Genomic DNA, 21,706 nt, shown 5'->3' on the forward strand with positions numbered 1-21,706 from the left:
TATATATATATATATATATATATATATATATATATATATATATATATGTATATTTTATATATATATTTTTTTTTTTTAATCTTAGCCAGGAAAACAAAAGTATAAGCTCGGGAAAAAAAAGAAAAAAATCAAGGTTGTGGAGGCATTTAGACAGACTTGTGACCAGACATCAGAATGTCTAAGTCACAGGCGTCAAACAGGCGGCCCGCGGGCCAGATCAGGCCCACTAAGGGAATGAATCCGGCCCGCGAGTCAACGCTCAGAGAAGTGCTAGAGAAAAACAAGTTGCAGGTTGAAATGTGTCAACTTGATGTTGCCAAAGCCAGGTGCTTCTCACAAGGACACTTGTACTTGTATTTATTTCTCTCTCGCTCTCTCTCGCTCTCTCTCTATTTTTCCTTTCCACCCATTTTCTCCCACTCTGTCTCTCTTTTTCCTTTCCACCCATTTACTCCCACTCTGTCTCTGTCTCTTTCACTCTCTGTGTCTTTCTTTTTCTCTTCCTTTGTTGCTCTTTGTCTCTTTCTCTCTCTGTGTCTTTTAACCTATTTTACTCCAACTTCCTCTTTTCTTTTTCTCATTTCTCTTTCTCTCATCATACCCTTCGTGCTTTCTTTTCTCTTTTCTCTCCTTCTGTCTTTCTATTTCTCTTTGGATTTCTTTCTTCCTCTCCCTTTATTTTCCCCCTCTCTCACAACGTTTTATCTTTTGTTTCTCACGCTCACTCCTTCGCTCTCTTTTTTTTCATTATACCCCGCACTCTCCTTTTCCCTCCCTCTTTCTCTTATTTTTTTATCTCTCTTTTTCTTTATCTTTAATCTACTAGTGCGGCCCCCGACAGAATGTTTGTTCTATCGTGTGGCCCCCGAGTTAAAATGAGTTTGACACCCCTGGTCTAAGTTGTGGCACAAGTGTTTTTGGGGACCTTATTTATAAAAAATATGTATTTATCCAGATGTTGATTGTTTTATGTGTATTTTTTACAATTTTGGGATTTTTGAATTTGTTTTACAAATACAAATACAAGATTCTTTCTTCATTTTTTCTTGGAAAATATATCATAAAATGAGAAAAGATATCTAAAAAATATTATAATTGTTGAGGTCTTAGCCAGGCAAACATGAATGTATACGCTCAGCAAAAATAAATAAGTAAATAAAAAACAAGGTTGATGAGGCATTCAGACAGACTTGTGACCAGATACTGGCATGTGTAAGTCTAGTTCTAGTCAAGTCACATGTATTTATATAGGACTTAATTACAAAATGTGTCCAATTACTGTACATATTACAATCACACCATCACTGATCGTAAACCAACATGTGGGCAAGGAAAAACTCAAAACCCTCAGCAAGTTGTGGTGTCAGTCAATGTTCCCTGTAATTTTCCACGGGTCTGAGCGTTCACACAAAGTCAGTGAGCAACGCTTGAAACTACAGTGAGCAACCATAATCCCAAGTGTGGCAAGATAATTAAATATCAAACATGTCCAAAACTTGACATCAAGTAACATTTTGCTGAGTTTCCGGCAATGCAAAATTATTTTTCTCTTTTGAATGAATTGACTCATGTACTATTACACAGGTTGTATTACCCACAAACGTCGTTTGTTCTTACAATTCTTTTACAAGATATCCATTTATTTTTATTTCCTGATATATTTTGGCGCATGATATTAACATTTTGGGGGGCTTATTTAGTCAGTTGTAAGATACAGAACTACTTAATCACATTTTTTAGTGGAAGTACAATGTTGGCAACAAGATTCACTTGATATACCGTATTTTCCGCACTATAAGGCGAACCTAAAAGCCTTTATTTTTTTCAAAAGCTGACCATGCGCCTTATAATACAGTGCCCCTTATTTATGGATCAACATTAAGTCGCAAAGTCTTCCAACTAACTTGCAGCCGCCGACTAGATTTTCCCCCGAACGCCAAGTAGTACGCGGTGTATGCTGGGATTTATATACCGGCGTTTCATTGGCTAACCAATGTGTCAATCATCATTTGAATCGATCACTATTGGCTAAAGTTATTCGGAGGTCAAGGGGCGGATCCTTTTTATCATTTACAGGCTGGCATTGGCTTAAACGGCAAACAAAGCCTGCAATTGGCCGAAAAAGATGTGTCAATCATCAATTGAATCGATCACTATTGGCTAAAGTTATTCGGAGGTCAAGGGGCGGATCCTTTTTATCATTTACAGGCTGCCATTGGCTTAAACGGCAAACTAAGCCTGCAATTGGCCGAAAAAGATGAATGCGTATAGCATGTGGCTGACGGCATAGAGAAAGCATTGTTTTCTATTCTGTATTTGTAAATATTGTATTCTCCTGGATTTACTACTCTCACGGATATAAGAGGACATTGGCTGCACATTATTATGAACACAACGACTTCGGTGAGCTACTCCGGGTTTTATATTGTCCCTGTATCTTGTTTCAGACTGAACTTGATGTTTCTGTGATAAGCGGTGCAGATAATGGACGGAATAGAGTGTCTATTTTTAAATTAAACTCAATTCCAAGTGTTTATTGTCATATGCACAGTAAAGTTGCGAGCGAAAAAGAAAATAGATACTAAGGAATGGTTAGCATTTCTTGAATCCCAAGACTGTAACCTTCCGAATGATGGAACGATGCATTTGAGTGACATCTTACGGACACCGCATCCGCACGTGTTCTCGACACGTATTTGCGTTTTTGCAAGCTTACGGAATGTTAAGGGGGTAATAAGTTTGACTGAACTATTTAACTGTTTTGTCCACGTTCCCATTGTAGCGCCTTATAATCCGGTGCGTCTTATGTATGTCAAAATGAGGACCAAAAACTATTTTTTCGGGGTGCGCCCTATAACCCGGTGCACCTTATAGTGCGGAAAATACGGTAATTGGAAATTATAGGACCCGAAAGAGCCGGTTCCTTTTAGTGAGCCGAGCTGAAGAAGCAGGTTCTCGACATACTCTACTAACTTTACTCAACTCCGTTCGACTTCAAAATACCGCATTTAGGACACAACGTCAGGGGAACCCGTGTATTTTTCCCTTCATGTACTGTAACTTTGACCTAAGTCGCTTCTTAATAAGTAATTTTGAGCCCTCATTTTTGTACACTGGCTCGATGTTTTTGTGCGCCGAGAATGTGCGAGCGGTGCGCAATTGCGCACGCGGAGTTTAGAGGGAACACTGATGTCAGTGTAGTTGAACACTTTGTACAAGTTGTATTATTATTTTTTTTTCGCAGATTTAAGCAATAATAATGTAATCATGCTTTTCTTTTTTTGAGGATCAGATGGGGAAAAAAAGTAAAAGCACACAAGTTTTAAAAGAAGGAAAATAATGGTAACCATAAATTTTCAGGATTTATCTGAAAAGATAAAAGTAAAAGCTCTGGCTTTGAAAATAAAAATAAGACAGAAAAACAAGTGCAAAAGGGCATTTACTTTTACACCTGAGAATGTGATTACAAAAGATTGACTAAATTTGGAACTAATTAAAAACAGGTCCAAATTGTCGCGTCTGTATTTTTGTACACTGCAATAACAGAAAACAACAACATCTTGAAATATGGGTATTGGTCTCCAGAAGCATTATTTTTGTTTTATGTTAATTGCAACAATAGGAAAAAAATAATAATCAAACGACCTAATAATTTTAAAAATACTTTATTTTTTCTTGCAAAAAAAGACGCCATAGCGTTTTAGCCGAAGTTGTTGAAACAAATTAATAGCCTTAAAAGCAGAGGATAACATTTTTTTTTTTTTTTCGTCATATGATATGTTAAAAAAAACAGGAATAGAAGGAGAAAAGTATCAACTCTAAAAAGCAAACTGTGATTTCACTACAGGTGAGAAAAGAAATGTTTTAACAGTACTAAGCAGGAACAGAGCATACCTTGAAACTAACATTATGCTAGGAAATGCTTAAGCAAAAGTCTACAGTCACAGTATTTATAGATTGGGTGTCCTACATCTCGCTTTCCGGGCGTGTGAAGTCTGCTCACGGCAAAGATAAGCTACAAAGATGTTGACTTTATCGCAGCCAGTCATTAAGATCTCTTGGAAAAGGGAACATTTGTTAAATATGAACACATAGCGACAAACGGAAAGCGATACACCCGAGCACAGATCTCTTATCACCTGATTGCTGACGTAAAATCGAACAATAGGATGCAGACCGGGGGTGGAAGGAATTGATGTAGACGAGGAAAAGTGTCACAATGAAGACAAGAGTAAAATAAAAACCTCGGTAGTCGAAATAGTCTGCATTCGAACAAATAGGTAGTTTGATTTCGATGTAGTTTTTGGTCCCTTATGGAAAATTCACTTCCACAAACTACCAGGGGAAATAACCAGGCATTACATTACAAAAAAACGCTGAATTACAAAAATATATGACAGTAGGACAATGAAGGCAGACTTACTGGATGGGTCAGGAAGAGCCTGTTGTTTAGAAGGGTAATGGTATAGGGGATCAGGCTTTTCCTGAGGCAGGCGCACCCAAAACTTATTGACCTGTATCTACAGTACACCCTGGCGGTAAGTGGGATGAAGTATTGGTGTTTTGGGTGAGTCAGATGATGTTAATTATGTCGGAGATGTTGGATATGAGATTATTGAGAGTTTTGTCCAGTTTGTAACATAGAGTATAGTGGGAGAACTCTTGGAGCAGAACTCTTGGAGCAGTACAAGAGGATGGGTTGAACAATGTTTTGGTACAGTAGATACAGAAAGTGATGTGCAACATATAGACTTTTGAGTTTATTGATGACTGACAGACTTTATTGACTATTTTTGAATGCCCACGTTAGGCTGATCAGTGGTGACTGTGCCATGTTGTTTTACTCCCAAGTATTGAAAGGTGTGCACTTTTACAACTGTTTTTTTTTGTTTTTGTTTATGATGATGGGGGGTTAGGGTGAGGGGGTTGAACCAAATTTATATTGTTTTACTGACATTGATTTCGAGGTAAGCGAATGTGCATGATTCTGTGAAATGTTTGATTGTGTTATGGCTTTCCAAGATCGATCTACTCCTCTTGCCCCAAAGGTTTAAAGACACAAAAAAACTACTTAAATCAAAAGTTATTGTATCTTTATGAAATAACCAAACAGCCAAGAAGCTTTAAAGCTTTAACTCAAAGGTAAAGCATTACACTTTTTAAAGGTGGGGAACGTCATTTGAGGTGTCCTTGAACTACAGTATTTTCTCAAAGTATGTGGTAACACAACCAAACTGAGTTCAAAAATGACTTGTATCAATGTTCTTGGGGAATCGCTAGACAATAGAAAGCAGGAATGGGAAACAGGGTGCAAAGAGATTGTATGCTCGTTCCCACGATTGTTTGTTAAGGGTAGCAAACATATGATGAAAATAAGAAAATAACTGTTTTAAATACAGTCCAAAAGCCAACCAAAACCCCAAAATAATTAAAAAACAGTTTATTTGAGCGTGTTTTAGGAAGGAGACATCTTGGAGACTGCAATGATAATTTCAGCCAGAAGATGGCATTAACAAAAATAATATTTGCACACTATTCACACCACCTTTAAAGTGGCTTTAATGTGTGGTTTATTTAGATTTATTCAACGTTCAAGTACTCAAATAACTCCTGACTTAATGCTTAAAATTGTATTCAACTCTAGGTTTAAAGGTGGCTTATGTGTATATATATATATATATATATATATATATATATATATATATATATATATATATATATATATATATATATATATATATATATATATATATATATATATATATATATATATATATATATATATATATATATATATATATATATATATATATATATATATATATATATATATATATATATATATATATATATATATATATATATATATATATATATACGTCTTAGGGCACCATGTTGGAGACCCCTGCTTTAAAGCTATTTTAGAGTAACTTTGAGCTGTTTTATGCTCAAGTACCAAAATATCTCGAGTTAATACATTAAAGGTACTTTAAGTTTTGGTTTAAAGCTGGTGTTTAGCTGTTTGAACTATTGAGTACCAAGGTAACTATTGAGTTAACGCAATTTTAACAACCAGTTAGAACATATTCAATTGGTTTAACACTCAAGTACCCAAGTAACTCTTGAAAAAATGCTTTGAATTCATTTTAACTCTTCTTCTTTAAAACTTCTTTAAGTCACATTTACCTCAAGTACCAATCTTTTTTGGGGTCGAGTAGCCAAAAATGTTACTGAAGTAAAAAGTGCTTCCAGCTCAGTAGCCTAGATGGTAGTGTGCCCGCTTTGAGACTGGGAGGTCGCTGGTTCGCGCCTCGGCCGAGACATACCTAATTGGTATAATGGCGGCGCCCTCTGTTGGCTGCGGCTGCATCGACTCGCTACAACGGGTCAGGTGTATCGACATTTCGTTCTTACAAAGAATGACAATACAAAGGAAATTATTATTATTATTATTATTTTACTTACTACTTACTAGAATATTATTACTCAAGTAGAAGTAAAATGAATCATTAAAGTACTTGGTGAGAAAAATGAGTACTTTGATGATTCATTAGTACTGAGTACTTGTAGCACTGTTGTATTTAATGACTTTTTTTAAACGACCAATCAGATCATCAAATTATCAAAATCCATCAAATCCACAAAAAAAATCACATTTAATTTAAAAGTAGATTAAAATAATCAGTGTAAATTCAAGTGATTTAATAAACAATAAAAACAATAAACAATAAAAATTAAATTGAGTAGCGCCACATAGCCCATTTAAAGCCCCAATACTTATCTCATCAGGCTCTGCAGTACAACAAGCTAGCCCATCAACTCGAACAAAGGAGACATTGTATATTGTATTTGTTCTTTGGAAACCGTTTTAAGAGAAACATGCTTTTGATGTGAGGCCAGGGCTGCACCTCCTCTTCTGTATTTTCATAGTCGGTATTGCTGAGCGACATTTTCCATCTGTTTATTCTGTAAACTAAATTTCCCCACTTAAGTTGATTCTGGTCATGTGACGAGGCTGCTATGTCTGATTGGTTAAACATGGCAGAGCTTGCCGTAAGTCTCTGTCATTATATATGTGCCTTAACGGAGACAGACAGACACGTACTTACATAGAGGGGATTTATTAAGTAACAAAATAATGACTTCAATGTTGCCTAATGTAGCGGAGTCAAAGTACAGTTTTGAAGGAAAAGTAAAAGTATAGGGATGTAAAAGTATTAGTAGAAACTTACTCAAGTAAATGTGGGTAGTAACGGAGTACATTTACTTATACTCCGTTACTACCCACCTATGATAATATGGTATAGCTATGTGGAATACCCAGCCTGGCTTTCTAGGCAACCATTCGTCTTAAGGTTTTTACAAAAAACAGCCTGGAAAGCTTTCTCCGCCAAGTTTCCCCCTCGCATTCAATCAAAAGCCGCTTGTGTTACTCCAAAGTCTCGTCTCAGACGCTCGTCGCTCGCCCATTAAAAGTCGACGCTCGTCTCGGAAGCGAAAGACAAACAGCCAGCAAATGGCTACGTTTGCAGCAAAGACAAATCCGATTTGTGTTCTCTTTGTAACCAATTAATGGCGGCTGGCGCGTGAATATTTCACAGTTTTTTTTCCTGGGGTCTCCTTCCGAGCGGCGTCGTTTACAGAGGGAGGATTGATAATAATTGCGTTGCAGTCCGCTGTGTTGTGCCTAGCGCATTGTCGAAGATTTTTATCCGCCGCTGATAATCAAGCATTAGCATTCGTCAATTGGAGCTCGACGGCGATTCGGCTTTGATTATTGATCCTGCTGAGGCTTGCGCGTGGCCTGATGTATGTTTTTTTGGGTTACAATACGCTAGTTGACAGAGTTTTCTCATGATGGAAGACGATTCAAACTGGAACTAAAAGAAAAATCTGGCCACTGAAATGCGTTGTTTCAGCCAAACAAATCAGCCAATGTTGTTTTCCAATTCTGGATGTCTGGCACCCCAGAAAAATTTGGCATTTAGCTTGCGAGATTTTGTTTACTGGAACAAATAGTATTAGTTGTACTTTCAAAGACAGTAACCCAGACATGTCCAAAGTCTTGCCTCGGGCTAATTACAGCCCATTATCACATTTTTACTGGCCGGCAGCCTGTCATAAAATTACTAAGTGGCCCGCCAGGAACGATGACCACAACATAAAATAAATTTGTACCCAAAATAAAAAATAATAATTTCCTAGATTATGGCAGTAGCCCTTTGGCCACTTTTCCATTGGCTTTCCCTGAAAATTTCATCTTATCCCATTTTTTACATGGTGACTGTAAATTCAAAAAAAAAAAGGAAAGCTGGGTGTGAGGGCCATTGCTTTAGGGAGACGTGAAAACGAGTATTTTTTCATCAAAATCCGAAACAGTAGTGTCTGCCTAATTTGCCAACTTATTGAAGCTGTTGTTAAGGAATATAATAACAAGAGGCACTCCCAGATAAAACATACTGACTGGACAATCTGACTGGAAACGAATGCTGTGAAAAGGTAAAGCAACTGGAAGCTTTTTTAATGGGACAATAGTGCTTTTTCACGAGACCTTGCAAGTCAAATGGATATGCTACGAAGGCAAGCTACGAAGTAGCAACACTGGTCGCCAAGCACTACAAACCTTTACGGAGGGTGGATTTGTTCAGAGAATTTCTGGCTGAATAGTCGGCCCTCACACATTTTCAGCTTACCAAATCCGGCCTGCTGTCTGAAAGTTTGGATAGCCCTGCACTAACCCATAGTTTGTATCGAAGTTTAGTTTTCGCAGTTTCGCTGCTTTGTAGTTTTTCATTGTGCATTGTGTTTTGCGTTCTGATTGACAAAACTCTTGCCCCTTTTGTTTCTGCCTCTGCCAAAGTTGTAATCCTGTTTAACCTTAGAGTTGAAGCTACTTTGTATACGAATTTAATGTAGATCAATATTTAAAGATGCATAAAGTGGATTTAAATCTGGAGTTATTTTTTGACCATTGACTCATCAGTTAAAACACTTTTAGAGCTTTCACTCACATGGAAAGGGTTAACTTGGAGGTAAAGCATTTAATGTTAATACTTCAAAGTAACTCTTGTTTTGAAGCTGCTTTAAGATTACCCAGTTAACTCTAGAGTTAATAGTTTAAAGCAGCTGTAACACTTGATTTAATTCATGCTAACCCTTAGTTTAATTAGCGTCAACACTTAGGTGTATAGCTGCTTTACGTTAATTAATGCTCGAGTTCACAGAAAACCTTCGAGTTTGAGCTTCCATAAATCTTGGTTTAGAGGTGGCTTAAGTTGTTTTCACTCTCAAGTGCTTGAATCCTGAGTTAATCCTTTAAAGATCATTTAAATCTTAATTTGAAGCTGATTAAAGCTGTTCAAATATTCTGTACCCAAGTAACTATTAAGTTAACGCTTTAAACTTTAACTCCTGGTTTAAAACATATCCAATCAGTTTAACTCTCAAGTACTCAGATAACTATTGAATTAATGCAATAAAGATACGTTAGATTTAGGATTAAAGCTCCCATAAGCCATTTTTACCTTTTGAGTACGAAATGAAAATCTGGCGAGTGTTGTTTCAACAAAACAAATGGCGTGGTAAAAACATGATCGTCATCATCCAATTATGAATATCTGACACCACACGGAAATAGCATTTAGTTTACTGGATTTTGTTTTACTTAGACAAACTTTATTATTTGTCCTTTCAAATAAAATGCTTTATTTGGGGAGTAAAACATTGTACATCAGTTTTAAACCAAAATAAAGGTAACTTTATTCCTAAAGTACCCGGATGGCAAACTTGAGCAGCACATTTAACCATGGTTTGAAAACTCAATAAATATTAAATAAATACGTAGTAGAAAATAACAATCGTCCTTTCTCTCGGTTTTTCTCTCTCATTTTTCACCTTTCTCCCCTAATCTCTACTTGTCTTTCTCTTTCTCATCGTTGTTTTTCTCTTTCTCTTCCTCACCATGTCTTTCTTTCTAATTTTTACTCTGCTTCTCTTTCTCTCCTTCTCCTACTATCTATTCCTCTCTCTCACTCTGCTTTTCTCTCCCTCTCTCCTTGCCTCTCTGTCTTTTTACCTTTCCTCCTAAAACTTGTCTCACTCTAGACCAGCCTCACAATGACAAAAAGATGAAAAGCTGAAGAAGAACACCGGTATGAGGCAGGGGGATGTCACGCCTCACCATCGTCCTTCTTTCACACCTACAACCCCCCTTACATTTATGCTAATAGCCTGCACGGGGGTGAGACGGCTGTGAATGACACGCTGCTAAAAATCGATGGCGCCCAATCTCCCGCACCGCCGCCATGATGATGTCGCCAGAGCAGACTGGGGAATGCACGTGTAATTAAAGCTCAGCCCAGGCAGCGCATTTTATTACCTCCGCAAAGGCCAAGCAGGGCGGGAGCGGCTGGTGTGCGCCGGCCGGAGGGATTACCGTGCAAAAGTCAGGGAAAAAAAATGCAGGTTTGGTTGGACAAGAACAGCCTCGTTTGGCTCCACCTACCCAAACTAACATATTGCATACATGTTATCTGAATTTTAGCGACACTGAAACAATTGTATTCCGTCTATCCATCTATCTATCATTAGTAAATACACATCAAGCATGCATTAGTGTATTTTATTTTTCTGTGACGCTGAATCTGGAGGTTTATATTAAAGGAGGTAGTTGCTAAGCTAGCGAGCTTTGACTTGATTCTGTGGTAGTTTACATTTAAAAGCTTTTGGAAATAAGTATGTCCATGTCATATGAATATATGCAAGTTTGAATCAATATATTTAGGAGGGATATCCTTGTTGGTGGTACAAAATTATCGATTTGTCTACAATATCTGTACCCAGGTAATTGGCTAGGATATCAAGCCAGTTTTCTTAATGCAAGCTTTGAATGATTCATTTAAGAAAGTAAACCTCATCCATCTGTGTAGAAATTTTGAAGCTAACAAAACCAATTCAAGAAAACAGGGGAACATAGGGCAAAAGAAAATTTAAAAAGGCAAGAAAAAAAATAAATAAATAAATAAAACAGAGAAAATAAGAGTTTATTCCTTGCTTGTGTAGCCTTGGCAGCCTCTCTGAATCTCATCTAATGTTAAATAAATGCAAATTGTGACCTAGAGTGTTGAAAAAAATGCATATTTATATATTAGTTAATCTAATTTTGTTTATAATTAGGGTTTTCTTCTAATTTCTTTCTGATTTTTGTTTTGTTTTGTTTAACCTCTGGGTTGTGTTAAAAATACAAATTGCCCCTTTAATTATTTTAATTATCTTTTACGCTATACACATCACTCATGAGCGTATCATCCCTTGTCCGTGTCTCAGCACACTATATCAATTAAAGGGACGAAATGACAAAAGAAAAAAATCTCCCACTCCAATAGGTACTATTATTTTCAAGTAACAACTACACAATAGTGTATCTAAAAGAAGAAGGGTGAAAGAAAATATTATATTCATTCATTAATTCATTCATTCATTCAATTCATACATTCATCTTTATGTCGTCCCCATAGGGAAATTAATTTTCACAGACTGTACAGTCAGTGCTGTCGCAGTAAAGCGTGCGCCAAATGACCCATTTACAGCGCCTGGTGTTCCCAGAAGGTCTCCAAAACTTCTTGAACAGAAGTGCAGTGCGGCAAGGCTTAACTTTTCATACTCAGGAAAGTCGTGATCAACACTTCACCTCGTTCTTAATCATCCTCATTATCACCTTGATAAAACATTGTTGGGGACAACATGTTCCAATTCCCGTTGAATATTAAATGCCAAAAACATTATCATTACTGAAAAATCCATTGTGGCTTACAGTACACAGAACCTAGATGTTTTTTATTTGTTTTTTTTATCTGTTCTTTCAAACACTTATTGTTTTGGGGTATCTATCCAATCCTAGCTAAGACAACACTTCTACTTTAAGGACAAACACTATTAATTTACTCGTAAATTAAGTCGGCAAACATATGAAAGAGTATGAATGTCATGTATGTATTTAGTGGCCAAGGACCATGATTTAAACATGGGATTATATTTAAAAAAAACTTGGTAGTAGGTTAATTATGTGAAGATATTTCTTTCATTCTTTAAATATTCTACCATGCACTGTAAGCAAATATAATGAAATGGTAGTTGTAAGGGTCTGAGGAGCCCTTTGAGACTTTTTGTCATTAAGGTCTATACAAATAAACATAACTTTACTTGACTAGTATAGGGTCCCAAGTTTTGGTTGGCGGCTAATAGTTTAAAGCTTAAAGCTAATAGTAACACACCTATGTCCCTTTTTTTGTTAGCTTGCACTGTGCATGTATATTTAGATTTTGGTTGGTTGGTTGGTTCGTTGGATCCCTTAACCAATGGGGTCGTAGAGGCACCATTTCCTGTGGTGTATCTTGGGCATGTACAGGCTAGTGGCACCCATCTCTTTCCAGGCCAACATATGTTTCCAACCGGTCTCGAACCGGGGACCTTTCGAGTGTTAGGTAAACGTGAAAACCACTACTCTCATTTGTTTGATCTTGTGTCATCTTTAAAAGTCATCTTTAAAATAAGCAAAATTATGGTATATTATCTTTCTCATTTTAAGAACTATTTTCTACTCAGATTAAGCAAAACTATTTCCCAGGTGCTAGTTATTTTAAGTACATTTGTTATTATTCTACTACAAAAACAAATTGAAACATCTTGAAACTGGAAAATTACCCTTAAAATAGGCAACATTTTTAGCCGATTTAGTTGTTTACCTTTTTTCTCTCTTCTTTATAGTAGAGTAATCCATTTCTCTTTTGCAGTTTACTTTTCACATTTGCACTTTTTTCCAATATTCATTATGGATTGTATTCGAAATTCTGATTCTGAACTGCGGTCTGCTTTTTTCCTGCCTATATCTGCGAGCAATTGTTTTTCAATTGTGAGTTTTTTCAAAAGCCACGTCCAGAAAACGCTCTATGACGACAAAAGCAGATGCTTTCTATCGCCAACAAATTCTCGACATGCTAAAGGTTAAAAGCATAATATTGCCACATTTTTTGTTTTCCAATAACGTCTCAATGATGACAATAAATTAATAGTAGCATGATTAATTTAAAATTATAACTTGACGGTACAAACATTTTTTTATAAATAAAAAAAATACAAGTAGAAAGAAATTTAAAAAAATAAAACGTTTTTAGAAAATATTACATTATTTTGTTGTTTGGAATATTCTTGTTAGGTTAACATTTATATACCAAATAATGTTCAATAATGTTTCAATAATGTTCTCATGGTGACAAAATAGCATCTTAAGTAAAAATGTAAAAGTGCCCATAAGTATAGTGCAATATAGCATTTTAAAATTATAATTTGACAGGACAGAAGCTATTGGTAAAATTAAAAAAAAAATCAAGTTTATAATGTACAGTACTTTTATTTTTTTAAACAAATTCTTGATTGTGTAATAATGGTGTACTGTTTGGTTTTAATATACAATAAACTATTTAATAAATACACATATACAAGTTTTCTACTTTGTTTGTTTTGACTACCGCAGGTCCTTTTTGGAACCTTACTCCCGCGAAAAATGAGGGATTACTGGGCATTTATATTTTGGGTTTATATTTACACCTACTCTCCATAATCTGCAGAGAATTGCATGCTGCACACAACGAATGCTAGTAAAGTGTGCTTTTCAGGCTCTTCAGCCAATCCACCCACGTGCACGAGCCTGCAAAATCTCGATATTTCGTCAACATGACGGCTATGTGCAGTCAGCGAGCGTGTAGTCAGTACGTAGGTAAGGTCTAGCCAGTCATGTAAGTGTCGCGTACGATTTTCAATGTGGAGGTGGTGGTTAGTCATCTAAAAGGTGAGTGCTTTGTAGTCTGCAGGCAATCAGTGTCTCTTTAATGTATAGTCAGTGTGGAGTTAATATAAGCTAGCCATTAGATGTTGTGAGTAATCAGGCTGTGTACAGCAAATTAGTATGTCTGCATGTAAACTGCAGAAAAAAATAACTTAGAACATTCTTGCTAAAAAAAAATTACTTTATGTTATAATTTTCTATATTTTAAACTTGTTTCTGTTTATCATTGATTCAAAATACCAGAATAAAAACTGAAATCATTGTGATATATTCCTATACTAATTGAGAAAAAAATAATACGTTGAAATACTATTTAAAAAGTATTGTTTTATTTACTTGATAGACTTTTAATGTTCTTTTCAAAGTAGAATGTCTGAAATCATTTTAAACATTTTTTTCCTCAATAAAAGAGAGAAATGTTAAATTTTAAAACAGTCAAAAAAAACATTAAAACACCCTCAAAAATGTGCAATATTTATTTTATTCTGAGTATTATTTTAGGTTTTATTTTCAGGTTCTTAATATGTATATATATATATATATATATATATATATATATATATATATATATATATATATATATATATATATATATATATATATATATATATATATATATATATATATATATATATATATATATATATATATATATATATATATATATACACAGCTCAATGTGCTTGTTCTTTTGGTAGTTTTTTCCTCGTGATAAGCTGCCATTGTCAAAACCATCCGAGGCTTCCTAATTGACTTGCCCTAAAAAATTAATGCGCCACTTAACGACGTTTTTGTGTTTGCGCGGTATGTAACGGCTAACGGGTATCCACGCAAACACACAAACACAGGCAGGTGCGAGTCCCACATGGTGGCCCATGTTTAATTGATGCCACCATATGACGCCGACCGCCGACAAGAAACACAAAACAAGAGCGAGGCCAAAACGTGGAAGCCAGGCGGTAATGCTGGGAAGAAAACGGACGGCGGCGGTTCTGATGAACGAATCGGGCCAAGTGGAAAGCTTGGTGCCAGCCGGGCCGACTCCCGCCCTGCAGGTGAGACCCAAAAACGAGCCGCGAACAAGCTGCTTTGGCCTCCGGGCAGGCCAGGGAACAGGTGGCCGGAGCCGCAGGATTAGCTTGCGGTTCTGACTACCCCGATATGCTAACTCAGTGATCCAGCCCAATAATTACATGAGTAATAATAACAATAATACATCTAAATCCACTGTGTAATCATTAGACCGCTAAGAAAGTAAATGAGATAGGAAACAAGTGGAGATTTGATTGATATTATTACCCACAGTACCAGAAAAGAATGTTAGAGAATGTTGTAAAAGGAAAGTCGTCCTGAAATATTTTAAAAAACCCAAGCACACCAAGGGAATTGACTCTTTGGTGTACCCGATGAAGAATCAAGCTTGATACGTTTTTATTTTGGTCCTGTGCTCATAGTTTACATACTTGATACATTATTTTAATCCTGGCCCCGTATATTCACCAAAAACAGTGTGATGATGACATGTTATGAAATGTGTGAAATGTGTTTTCTGATGTGATCTACACCACTAGTGTTCTAGTGGTTATAATTGAGTGTTCTTACCGCTGGGATCCGGGTTCAATTCCTGTTGAATCCAATGATGTGCAAATGTGGTGAGCATTGCGCAAATAGTGGGCATTTGCACGTCACACTGGGTATTTGTATATTGTATTCTTTTGGCTTTATTATTGTATTGTTCTCAGCTCAGGGATGCTGCTGGAAATGTGAATTTCCCTTAGGGGATGAATAAAGTATCTATCTATCTATCTATCTATCTATCTAATATACTACTGTGTTAGACTGTGTTTTTGTGCACATTGAGCAAAAAATAAGGCTACTTTTGTTTCTTTCTCTGCAGCCCGGTACCAATCGACCCACACACTGGTGCCATTCGGTATCCCAGTGATTAACCACTGTTTTAACCCACAGTACCGAGGATATTTTCCCTGTGCAATATGTCAGATAAAAATATTAACATTTAACTTTTAGGGACATCTACTCAGTGAGAGCATGAGCTGGCCATCGCTATGTGCGATTTCGTGAATGTCATACTGGAAAAAATTCACCAAAATAATAAACCCTAGTCATACAAAAAATACAAAACAAAGCCAGACATTTAGACCAGGTTTCACAGAAGTTAATTGTGTCAATAAAATACAGGGGACTTTTTGGAAAGATGTTATTTTGCTTTCAATTAACGTTAACAAGATTATCTGCTGAAAACTGACTTAAAATAAAATCAGTTTGAACCTAAAATAGTTTTTGGGGAGTCATAAGAGGCTATTACTACTTGCACAAGACAATGTTTACGATCGTTTTGTGAATATATCGAATATAATGCGAAAAGATACCACTTTTAATTTTGAGATAAGTCATAATGGTTAAGATAAATTGAACCCTTGTTGTAACGTGGTTTACCTTTCACTGTTTTGCTACTTCACTGCATTGTGTTCTGCATATTTATCAACTAAGCACTCTCTCTGCTTCGTATTGTTTAACAGTACAGTAGCTATTTGTAAAAAAAAAAAACATGATTTTAATGGGCTTGTTATTCGGTTTAAAAGAATAATACAGTATTAAGATGAATAATTGTACTGTAATTGTATTTAACAATGAAGACATGTGAAATATTTATATAGTGACTATGAACAAAGTAGTACCATACTGGATTGACTCTTAACCCCACATAAACAATCAAAGTCAAATTATTATCCCTTAAATGGAAACATTTTTGCTTGTCGCCTCATGTATTAAAAACCGTAACACATTTCATTTTGTGAGGGGATTAAAACCTCGAGTAACCGAACATTTTTTTTTACCGTTTTCGATTCTGCGAAGATTTACCCGATAGCTGGCAATGTAAACAACCGTGCGCTTCCTTTTTGGGTAAGTCACTTCCTATATCATAAAGGACATGCTGGAGGCTTTAATCACAGCCAAGAAGCATTTAAGTACTTCCCATATCTTTGCCTTCACATGACAAGCAGAAATTCTCCCCACATCCGCCGGGAGCCAAAGCCAGGGAGCGCATTCAAACGTCCGAATTAATGTTCCCGCACGATAAGCGAGCTTAATATAAACGACGACAAAAGCCGCCACTCACCCTGCCAACCAGGATTGGATCGGGTCCAGAAAATTCTTCCAGCACGAACATTTGGTTCCAAACCCATCCCCTCTTGGCTCGGCTCAGCAGCCGCTGTCCTTCGCCCGGACCGGCCTCGGTATCGGCACCTCGAACTGGGATCGCCGGCGCGCTGGGGAGCGACGTAATCCACACCAGCAGCAATGACATCCAAGCTTCCGTCAGCATTGTTTCCGATCTCCTCCACATCCTTCGCTCTCGTGTTTTGCTTTTTCTTATCAAGATTTTAGGGGTTCGTTTGGCAGAAGAGACACTCGTCCAGTGGTTGGACAATGGTGAGCTAAAGGTGAACGGTGGGCGCTAAAGGTCACTCAGCGGGGTCTTCCATAGGGACGAGGTGTCCTGGGAGGCGTCCCATTATTCCATGCGGGAAACCTAAAAGGGGAGATACATTAATCAGTGCTGGGCGGTCAGGGCCTGCAAAGCTTTTCTCTGTTGGCCTAAAAAATAGCTGAATCAAGTAGTGTAATTACAGAGACCCATCCCTACTTTGCGCCTTGGTTATCCCTGGTTCACTTCGTGAAGGATTTTGAAAAATCTTGTTTTTTGTCATTAACATCAACGTATCGTGCATTGTGTTCAGACAGCACACAGCAAATGCTATCACGGGGGAAGTTGAGGGAGGGAATTGTGTGTTGACTGTGCGTGAGTGACTTTGTGCTTAACAGTGACAGGTGGGTGTATGCTGTCAGTCACGCAGTGGGACGGGCGCACAAGTCAATGTATTCAGACAGCCACTCCCCCTCCCCCTTAAAACAATACAGAGCCAGGCTACAGCTACTATTTCAGCAGCTCATTACATTGAGAGTAATTTCATAAATTAAATAGGACCCTAAGGAATGTCAAAAGAGTGCAAAGAAATGGTGCTCTGTGAATTGTTATCTGGTTCGGTAAGTAAATAGCCTGTATCTCACCAATGCCAGATGCATTACTCATAAAACAGCTAAGACTCGTGGGAAAATATTACATCCAAGACATTTGTATTTTGATCATCATGGAGACCTGGCTCAATTCAAGGATACCCAACGCCAGCAAGCAGCCAGTCAGCAGCTCTCTAGATCACGTTCGACCACTAGAAGGAGAAGCCCGCCAATGTAATTGTACTTTTGACGATGATATTGAAGACAATTCATTCAACTTCACTTCTGTGTTTTTATTTGTAAATCAAGAGCTGTTTTTTCGTCACAGTCATATACTTTCAGCCAGTAAAGATGTCATCTTGAGGTTATTTTTAACCCTAAGGGCTTTTATGAAAGTGCAACATTACTTTGCAGATTTTCACTTTTAGTGCGGGAGTTCTGGTCCCCAATAACTGCGATAGCCAAGGCATTATTGTATATTTGCTCCATGAATACTTGTAAAATTATTGCAAATTGTATTCCAGCTTCCCTTCATTGCTTTTCCTCTGTTTTGCTGCTTTCAGTTGTGTGCTTTCATGATTAACTATACCCATCACAGCCGTCACTTGTTGCTGTGGTCAGAAATCAGCCCATAGACCTTCACAAGCATATCCGAAGGCCATCCTGAGCCATAACAAGTGACGATGAAGCTGTTGTTTTGGCCAATCAGATTTCGAGTTGGTGACATCAAAACTTTCTTGTATGCGTAAGTAATTGTCAGCTAGGGAACAGTAATGCACCAAAGTCTAAAGTCTATTATTCTATTAAATCAAAATGTTATCTGTTTACTGCACAGTGAACACTTACCTCATTCAATCTTTTAACCTAAAGCTTTTAACATAAAACAGATTTAATGTCAAGCAACTCATAAAGACAAGTAAACTATGAAAAAGACAGTTACAGTAGTTATAAAAATAACACATTATCCCTGAAAAAAACGGGAAACATAAAATAAAATATTTACAGATACAAAATACATTGCAAATATAACCTTTTTACAATCAAAAAATTTAAAGTAAAAAATATAGAATCCCTAAAAAAACCATGCATATTGATCAATCACAAAAGTAAAAAAAAAGAGTCCCAAAGGGAACTAGTTCTTGATTTGTCATTCACTTTTAAAATTCAGCTCATAAAGATGTGGTTTTTTTTTGACGGACGACACATCATTTAGGCTTACGTGAACAATGCACGGCCTGCTACTGACATTCATAAATGTTAATATCCACAAACTGAAAATCAGCAGGGTTTCGTTATTATTAGTATTATTACAATTTTACTCATGTATAGGCAAGCTTGGTGCCATTGCACACTTTAATTAAGGTCATTCAATACTGATCTACCATCATTTTTGCCTGGTACACAAAAATATATTTTTTCAATTGATTTAGAAATATTTGAATTCAACATAATAAGGTAAAATAAACAAACTATAAGTATAAAAAAGAACTAACTTATCATCCATTCATCAATTATCTCCACCGCCTATTCTTAGTAGGGTCGCGGGGGTGCTGGAACCCATCCCATATATCTTCAGCCAGTGTGCATGGGACACCCTGAACTGGTTGACAGCCAGTCGCAGGGCAACTAAATTGTCAAAAAAAAAAAAAAAAATAATAATAATAATAATAATGTGTTGTAATGGGGCAGCACGGCGGCGCAGTGGTTAGCGCTTGTGCGGCACAGTTCATGTCATGGGAACCTGTCGTGGGTTCAAATCCAGCTCCAGACTTTCTGTGCGGAGTTTGTATGTTCTCCCCGTGCTTGCGTGGGTTTCCTCCGGGCACTCCGGTTTCCTCCCACATTCCAAAGACATGCATTTCAGGTGAATTGGCCGGTCCAAATTGTCCCTAGGTGTGAATGAGCGAATGAGTTGTCTGTCCCTGTGTGCCCTGCGATTGGCTGGCAACCAGTTCAGAGTGTCCCCTGCCCACTGCCCGATGATTGCTGGGATGGGCTCCAGCCCCCCCGCGACCCTACTGAGGATAAGCGGTACGGCTAATGAGATGAGATGTGTTGTAATATTTTGATTGTTAAATATATTATATTTAAAAATGTGTAATCAACTTCATGTTAACAATAAAAATATACAATAAATCCAGAAAAAAATAAGAAGAACAAATGTAGATGCTGAAAAATATCTGATACGTTATGTTAATAATGAAAAATATTCATAACATTGAATAATTTATATTAGTTCAGTATAATTTAAAATACATTGATGCTTTTGTTTTTATTCTAACTGACCAAAAAATTCATATTTGCCACAAAAAGATATGTACAACACAAAGCATTCAATCTATACAGTAATTCGAAACGAACTACCCGTTGAGGGCTCATTAAGATTACAATCATTTTCTCAAACTGTAGTTATTGAAAGGTAGTAACTATTAAATTATTGTATACATTTTACTCTAATTTTCCCTTTCTCCAAATTCATAAACGCCTAAATAGCGGATGCATTTGCCAAATAATGCTACACCATTCTAACAATGTTAGGCCAGGTGAAATATTTCATCTAAAATCAATAAGACATGCATCACTCATTTATAAACCACAACTGAGTAAATGTAAAATAAATGTCATAGGTTAGCCGAGTAGAGATTTATAGCATTGTGTGAGTGACTGGCCTTCTGTGGGCAATGTTTGCCAACAAAGTTGAATTAAATTGTGAACAAAAATCAAGTCAAGTAAAAAAAAAATGTCAAGCTTGAGGTTGCTTTTTATTGTTCACTTTCTCATCTGAGATTTGTGATTACACTTTGATAGCAGTTGATAATTGATAGATAGATAGATAGATAGATAGATAGATAGATAGATAGATAGATAGATAGATAGATAGATAGATAGATAGATAGATAGATAGATAGATAGATAGATAGATAGATAGATAGATAGATAGATAGATAGATAGATAGATAGATAGATAGATAGATAGATAGATAGATAGATAGATAGATAGATAGATAGATAGATAGATAGATAGATAGATAGATAGATAGATAGATAGATAGATAGATAGATAGATAGATAGATAGATAGATAGATAGATAGATAGATAGATAGATAGATAGATAGATAGATAATGTATTCATCCCCTTAAGGAAATTCACACTTCCAGCAGTGTCCTTGTGTTAAAGAAATAAAATAAAAGATAAAGAATACAAAAATACCCAAAATAATATGTTAATAAAGAGCATTTAAATAGTATTACGAAAAATACACACTGTAATAAAGATCGGGTAATATGGTAATCTACAGTTTTAATTGGATACATTTTAAGTGAAAGCTTATTTGCTCATAAACAATTACAATTATTAATAACAATTATTCAAGAGTTTTTTCGTTTCCCTTAATATTATTAAAATTAATAATGAGTCAAGTTAAAATAGAAATACTCCTTGTTGGATTGGCAAATAATTCTGCTTATTATATACCTTTCTTTATTAAATTAACGTTTCTTTCTTAAACTTAATTATATCCTATTTACCATATGTTTCTGTTAAAAAAGTATTATTTATGTTTTTTGCTATATGTTTAAAACATGTTATCTTTATACAAAAAAGGCAGATTTTTTATCGTTTTATCCCCTTAAAATACTAGTTTTTTTAAATCTTAATTATTCTGACCTAAATAAATATGTTAGAGTACTCTTTAATGATTTTCTCATTTGAGGATCATTTCTTATTATTTTGCCATCAAGTAACTTATTTTTTCAGCAAATATATACGTTTTATCTCTTCTATTTCCAACTTGCTTCAATAGTAAAATACAAATCATAAT

The 21,706-nt window shown here is 36.1% G+C and overlaps 1 protein-coding gene across 1 annotated transcript in view; it reads right to left on the reverse strand.

The window, feature by feature from the left end:
• Positions 1-21,706, reverse strand: part of cdh8 (cadherin 8) — a 228,626-nt gene that overhangs the window by 199,435 nt on the left and 7,485 nt on the right. Inside the window, exon 2 of the mRNA XM_088333954.1 lies at positions 16,986-17,399. Within this exon, the coding sequence (XP_088190080.1) occupies positions 16,986-17,213 (228 nt within the window). The 5' untranslated portion in view covers positions 17,214-17,399. The remainder of the gene's footprint in view (positions 1-16,985; positions 17,400-21,706) is intronic.

The sequence above is a fragment of the Urocampus carinirostris genome, chromosome 4 (genome assembly GCF_059441175.1).
Source record: "Urocampus carinirostris isolate Australia breed hairy pipefish chromosome 4, RoL_Ucar_1.0, whole genome shotgun sequence".
Lineage (NCBI taxonomy): Eukaryota > Metazoa > Chordata > Actinopteri > Syngnathiformes > Syngnathidae > Urocampus > Urocampus carinirostris.